General features: G+C 37.8%; 1 protein-coding gene across 1 annotated transcript in view; it reads right to left on the bottom strand.

Annotated features, from left to right (window-relative positions):
- Positions 1–6,340: 6,340 nt before the first annotated feature.
- Positions 6,341–7,500, bottom strand: part of LOC138014466 (pyridoxal-dependent decarboxylase domain-containing protein 1-like) — a 30,968-nt gene continuing 29,808 nt past the window's right edge. The window contains exon 28 of the mRNA XM_068861536.1: positions 6,341–7,500. This exon is cut by the window's right edge and continues 64 nt beyond it. Within this exon, the coding sequence (XP_068717637.1) occupies positions 7,422–7,500 (79 nt within the window). The 3' untranslated portion in view covers positions 6,341–7,421.

Below are 7,500 nucleotides of genomic sequence, written 5' to 3'. Positions count from 1 at the left end.
CTTATCTCGAAATGCCGCCACGAAAACAAGTTCTACTTAAGGAACAATTGACTGTCATCTTTATAAATAGACTTTCACTCACAACCCACGCCCTTAAATAGCTTACTCACGCCCATTGTAATTATGCAAATAACAATAACTTTTCTCACACGCTTAAGTGATAGGAATTTTCTTTATTAAATACTGTCTGATGAGTGCGTAAGCACGAAACTCGGAGTAACAGTGAATCATGTGTTGGTTTCATTAGCCTCACCTTTCTATATATATAGATATATATAATAAAATAACAGAGAAATATTACCATTTTCCGACTGGGATTGCAACCCAGTAATGATAGGACAGGCGCATGAAATTGTTAAATTTATTTCACCGGAAGTTATGCTGGGCGGATTGATTGACACATTGACAGCGAGTTTCAAACAAAAGTCCCCGGATTTAGGGGAGTTGTTTTATCGTAGTTCTTTTGGGACTTTTGTTAATTGGAAATTGGGATCTTTTTGGATTACTTAGCGGGCTAAGGAGGAACACCGCCATTATGGAAAATCTGTCTGTTCGAACTATCGATCTTACACTTAGAGATGCTGGCGTTTGTAATGCCGAACTGAACATCCTTCATTTTAAGTTGAATGAGCTGGATGATAAAGATCAGCGGAGAAGAATTGAAGTCAGAATGGCCACACTCTTCAGGGAAATGATGTCGGCCTTGTACACAGTTCTGGATCAATGTTATTACTATCTTTATTGCCACTTTCAAAAGAAGGGCATGCCATCATTCCACAATGCCGCTTTTAATATCAAAACACCTGTGAAACAAAAGCTGAAACATTCAGAAGACGAAACACGAGACGGCCAGAAGGAATGCAGGGGCAACCGGAGGGAATTTGTCAACGAGCAATGCAGTGATATATTTGGTGATCGCTTTAAAAATGGCTCCAAAATACCTCATCTGAGATGGTTTCAGGACAATTTACTGACGCTTCAAGTCATAACTGAAGTAGATGGAGCAGGAGCTTTGTTGCGATGTCCAGATGGCACTCCAAAGTGTGTTCGTGTCAAGAAAATTACCTATGCCGAGGAAATTACCCATGCCTTTGGGCCCGAACCTAACCCAAACTGGTTTAACCCTACTGGTGTCACTTTTGAAAAGCTTGAATCTGTGCAAGACCGGGATAGCTGGAGTGACACAACAATATTCAATTTACTGCACTTTTTTAGGAACTTTACAACTCATAGAGCTCTCATAACTTGCCCCGCAAAGAATGGGTATCTCAATCTGGAAACTAGAGAGTTAAAAGCTGAAGGGGAGGAAGGTGCTGGTGATGCTAGGCCATGGATCAAGGTTGCCAAAGCTGCTTGGATTTTGGTTCCAGAGATCAGCCATCTCAAAGACCGAAACCGTCAAGATCCACCAAGATTCCATGAGCATCCCTTGCTTATAGTTTGCAGCCGAATTTTGGGATTTGTCAAACAACAGAGGTCATTGTTGCTTGAAATGGCAAATTATAACGAATCCCCAATCACTGTTTCATGGCATTTCGATGGGAAGCTTAAGTTTGAGAGAGGTAGCCAGGAAATTGGTGTTTGTATTTGGAAGGATCCTCATGGCTGTTTTCCACTCTGGCCAGTTGAAGATTAAAAGCTGAAAAAAGTCCTTTAATTAACGTTTGAAATACTTTTCCATTTGTGAAATTCAAAATTCTTACTGAACCTTTGAGTATGAAGGGAAGTGCAGCCCTATTAGAACCAAGTTAAGCAACCTTGCCCATCACGAATCGGCATAGCTCAGTGGTTAGAGTGTCCAGCTGGTAATCAGGAAAGTCGTGGGTTCAACCCCCATTGGGGATCCGGACATTTTCTGAGTCTTCACTGTCACATTTCCAATTTTTTTTTACCTTTGCAGAGTTGAGTACAAAATAAATGTAAATTGCCAGACAACTAAAATGCAACTTCAGTTAACACTGTGATGCATTCAAGGCGTTCGATTCCTTCAATGTTTGTTAAATCCATAAAAAATTTGCCATTTGATTTCAGTGTTGTATGTAATACCAAGTTAGTGAAATATTAGAAACAAAGCTCACTTGATATCCAACGGCAAAAAATGAAATTTTTGTTGGACCATTACTCGTCGCTTTAAAAATTCCAGATATTTGTTTTTCACTGCCTGTCTTGTTCATCCAATATTGACGTTCCATTCTTGAAGTCCATAAGGGTATCTAAGAGAAAAGTCCTGTATATGGTCTTCCCTGATCGTTGCTCTAGCGGTGCACTCCATCTCGCACACCTTGAACCTCTTAGCGATAGGCGACAACAGGCATGCGTGAACTTTGCTACAAACTGTTATGTGTCAGGAACACTTAGTAGTCTCTTCCGGGTTCCGATGGTTTATTACCACAGTTATAATTTTTGCTCAGGCTCACAATCATACCATGCCTCTACTGGCAAATGCATAAGACTTAATTAATCATTTTGTGATTGTCAAATTTCAAAATGTGTGTCACAACCGCCCCCTGTAATTCAGTTGTTACTGCAATAGGGTTGAATAAACGATTGATTGATTTTTGTTTTAAAGATCCACTAAAATGCCATTCGCGTTCACTGAAGGTTAACAAGAATTAGTGAAACTTCCAATTGTTACCGGAAGACTGTGCAGAGTTGAGTACATGTACAAGTAAATACTAATAGCCAGACAACAGAGATCACAGATCCACTTAAGGTGTTCAATTCTTTCTCTGTCTTTGTTGAACCTATAACTGATAAGTTACCAGATAATTTTCCATTTGGTTTCAGTGTTAAACTTAACAGCACACTTGGCAAAATATTAGAAATACAGCTCACTTTGATTTTGGCCCGACAGGGGAAAGATTGTTGTTGAAGTCCATTACTCGTTGCTTTTAAGATTCCAGATATTTATTTCTCACCGCCTGTCTTGTTTATCCAATTGACGTTCCATTCTTGGGCCCCATAAGGGTATATTTTGTTTAAAGATGCACTAAAACGCCATGCGCGTTACAATGACTTTTGACGCCATTGCAGCTTAATTAAATGTTCTCCTGTGTGCACCAGAGAAATCTACTCATTACCCCAGACCCCTCAAACCTAACAAAATACGCACAGAAGACTCTATGCACAAAGATACCACTTAGCAGGGGAGTGCCGGGCAAGACTTTTCATGACACTGGGAAAAAAAAACAACAAAATATTACCCATTTTCCGACTAGGATTGCCATACGGCAACCCAGTAATAAATTGCAAAATATTAGAAATTGTCTCATTGGAGCAATTATTAACCAAAATGTAATTCTTCACTCTAAGGGTAAGAAATCTGAAGGAAGGTCACTGCAGCCCCTTTTTTGTTTAAAGCCACCAGGTTGTTATGGTAATATTTTGCATTGCATCAGTACCAATCATCAATGAAAAACTGTGCATTTTCCAGGCTTTTTTTGACTTTAAGAAACTTTTCAAGTCTGGTGTTGGTGTTACAGTATGTGTATTTAAGAATGAAAACTTATTATAGCTTTAAAGTGCCTATCACCTTTACAGACTTTTCCACGTAATTCATTTTCTGAAATGGTCCAAATACATTGTTGGTTTTAGAACCTTTGGATTCACCTTTTTTATTTCCTTTGAAAGACAGAAAAAGTGGTCATACTTGGATCCTTAATCGAGCTATGAAGGGGAATGGGTTTGATACCAGTTTGATGTCACAAATTAATTTGCATCCCTGTTTTTCAAGGAACCAGCAAAATGCAAAGCAGTCTATAGATGTCTTCAAAATTTTAGTTCCTAAAGAAACTGTGGTGCTGCGTCGGTGGGAGATTGAAACTGAAATTTATTTTATCAAACGAGTTGATAAAGGTCGAATAACCACCGTGAAAGATTTGGAAAGCTGACGTTTCGACCGTTAGCCCTTCGTCTGAGCGAATAGAGGAATTGTGGTTGTTGTAGGTTTATATGTGTGCGGAGGAGCATGCTATTGGTAGAAATAGGGTGACGTGAATTTGTGAATAGATTAATGGAATGAGTGGCGTTCATTGATTCCGTGTGGATAGAGTGTGCCCAGTTGAAAAATAAATTTTTGTTATCTAGAGATTTTTACGGCTTTCTGTGTTTCCGTGGTGTAAGGATAGGCCGCCAATAGTCATGTTGTGGTGGGAGTGATTAGGAAGATTAAAATGGCGTGCAACTGTCAGATTTTGAGGCCTCAAAACCAGTTGCACGCTCATTTCCCTTCATTGCTCAGCTATGGATCGAAGTATGACCACTTTTCCTGTCTTTCAAGGCAAATTAGAAAAGTGAATTTTCAATCCAATGATTCTAAAAACAACACAATGTATTTGGACGATTTCGGAGAATAAATGAAGTGAAAACTGTATTGTTGAGGTGAAAGAGGATCAAAACATGTGCACAAACCAAAAATGAGAAAAAGCCACTACACCCCAAGGTGGGATAGACCTGGCTATCTACATCACTATCTTGCTTTACAGTAAATAAAATTTGGCAGAGTGAACAGCTCTTCTCAAGAGTTCCCTTGCTAGATGAGCTTTCTAGTTACTTTCTGGGAGGCACCGTACCTCACTTTCTTCATTTAGGGCTATTGTGTTTATGTTTGGTACAAATAAACTAAATTATTAAATTCTCAACCTTGGATAATGCATCTCGTGTGCTCTGATTGGTTCACTTAATCTCGGTTATCAGCTCATATACCTTAGTTTTACCTTATATGGTAAATGATTGGGCTAAGCGTTGCTAAGCTAAAAACTTTTTCGCCGGAAAGCAAAATTTCTCTCTAAAATAAAGCCAAAATTGAAAAAAGAATTTTCTTTTGGAAAAACTTTGGATCAATTCTGATGATTAGAAGTATGCGAAAAGCAAGAAATGTTTTTGGGATCAGTGTACGTCTGTCTGACCACAAGGTATTACAAAACATCGCATCTTCATCAAGTTTTTCGATTTCGCTCGGATCTTCTCCCTTTTTTCGCTCGTATTTCGTACTTCCAAACTTTCGGAGTTTAAGGAATTTAATAAAACAATTATTCCATTCGCGCTTGTTGGATATGAGACTGGTTATAGGCAAACACGACTCGTTAGCTATTTACCATCTCATATCCAACGTGCGCTCATGGAATAATTAATTTTTTTTTTTGTGTTGCATTCAAGAGAAAACTGACTTTTGAAAACTGTCTGGATTATTAATATTAATAATATTAGAGAGTTTTCAATTGAGTGTCGAAAGTAATTAGCGAATTGCTTTGGTTTATGATTACTTCACTAAGTGATTGGTTCAAAGTTCTCTCGCCATTTTTTCAAAAGTGAAACCAAAACCAATCGTGGATCGCACGCACACATTTTCCCGTGCTTTGTGTCGGCTACGTGTAATTACTTCGAGTTTTGATTGGTTTACCGGGTTGTCCCCGTCTTTTTTGATTAGCCAAAGTAATTACTTTGGTTTTGGTTTTACGACACTCATTTGAAAACCGCTCTAATGTTAATAATAATAATAACATTATTATTAGTTATTTATTTCAATTTTGAATAAAAAACAAGATTACAACATATCATTTTATTTATTTCTCTAAAGAACCCAACAATTTACAAACTATTGTTTTCTTCAGTTTGAAAACTAAATTTACATCTTCCAACAGTCCAACACCTTGTAGATAAATATGACCGTAACTGTTAGTCAAATAATTAATCTATAAATCAATTTAACGTTGCTAAAACCTGTCAAAACTAGTCCGTCAACATTCAGGCATGTGGGAGAACGAGCTTAGGAAGGACATATCCCAATAATTGTTATCAAGACAGCCGAGTTAAATCAGCCTTGGTGTAGTACCCTAAATAATGCAAAATTCTCTTCAAGTCTCCTCATGTTTTTCAAAACATGAAGTCTAAATCGCGTGAATTCTGTTACCCCTTCCACTCCCATTGTGCCAGGCACTAACAACAGGCAAGGGCTTGTTTCACTTGGTTTAATGGCACTCGTAAACTTTAACTAAGTACAAGCAAAATAATAATTATTATCCTGGTCTAACCATGTGATGCCAAAGCATTGGTCAACAAAATATTTTTAAAAAGGGGCTGCAAGTGAACATTCCAACCAGGATATCAACTTTTCGTTCAGTTCTTGAGGTTTTTGTAGTAAGAGCTGCATCTGTGGTAAATGTTCCGGGATCTTTTAAGGAACTACAGTGAACATGTAAACATGCAGTTGGGACCTGCAAAACCAACTAGATGGTATTTCAGGGTGATGTATCCCTTACATGTCAAAGTTCATGTTATTTTCTGTTCAGTGCCACAGGATGGTATCAATCTTATTAATGACTAATATGAGACCTGAAGATCTCGTGAAAATGCTCTTTACTGAATTAAAAGAACTTTGTTCATAATAGTGGTAAAATGTTTAATATAATATCGACCACCTTAAACTACATACACTAGCACACTATTTTACCCCAAGGGGTGAAGTCATTCTTGTGGCTAAAAGGCATGGCATTTTGCAACAAAATTACAGTTGAAGTTTCCCTAACGCACAACCATTGTAGCAGACAGATTTACTACTGTATGTGAAGAAAGAAAAAGTTGTCCACTGGAGCCAAACTGAGTGGATTTGTCTTGCCAGAAGTCACCTTCATTTCAAATTCCATAAAAACTCGGTTAAGTGACAAGGACACAGACACTTGACTAGTTCTGCTTCACAAGGTTGTCTCAGCTTGCAAGTGCTTTGACTGCAAATTTCCTGTCACAATTACCGTACATCATTTTACCAATCAGGTACAACACAGGGCAAAGATGTTGTCAAAGGGACCTTAGATGTAATGTAACAGTACGTCATGGATCATAATATACTGCATACACCTGTAATTTCCCTGACATTAATTTTAAATACTTCCTTTGTAATAAATTATTTGTGACAACCCGAATACCGTAACATTAAAATGAGGCTTGGTAGGCTAATTTGCACTCGGACAAAAGAATTATAAATGTGACCACCATTTATGAATAAGGTCTATGCAATTTCTGAATAATTGAGTGACCACCCTTGTTTATTGGATGATCTTATTTTCAGAATTTCTTTAATTATATGCTTAAACCATAACCACACGATAATTGATGCTGGAAGGTAAGAGCACTGATCCAAGCTATAAACCAGTAATGTATCCTGTCCAAGTTGTTGAAAATCATTTATACTTTTCTTCGCAAGCAAACCCCTGCTGATGTCCGTGTGTCACCCATTTTTTGGGAGAACCAATCAGTTCTTGTTCCCCTTAATAATTATTGGCACCTGAGGTTGTTTATTTGTATCCTTAGAAGGTAAGCTTCATGGCATAACAAAATGGAAACTAATTCATTAAAATACATCTATGACTTACTGCTTAAGAATTTGTACATAATTGTATTATAGTCCTTTACGTGCTAGTTATTCATTTTAAGGGTGATAGACTATCTTTTGTCGGTGTGGCAGCTGGTGAGGCCTTTGTTGGAGTTACTGGTGTTGCTTCG

Source organism: Montipora capricornis, chromosome 8, assembly GCF_036669925.1.
Source record: "Montipora capricornis isolate CH-2021 chromosome 8, ASM3666992v2, whole genome shotgun sequence".
Taxonomy (NCBI): domain Eukaryota; kingdom Metazoa; phylum Cnidaria; class Anthozoa; order Scleractinia; family Acroporidae; genus Montipora; species Montipora capricornis.
This window is presented reverse-complemented; position numbering and strand designations above follow the sequence as displayed.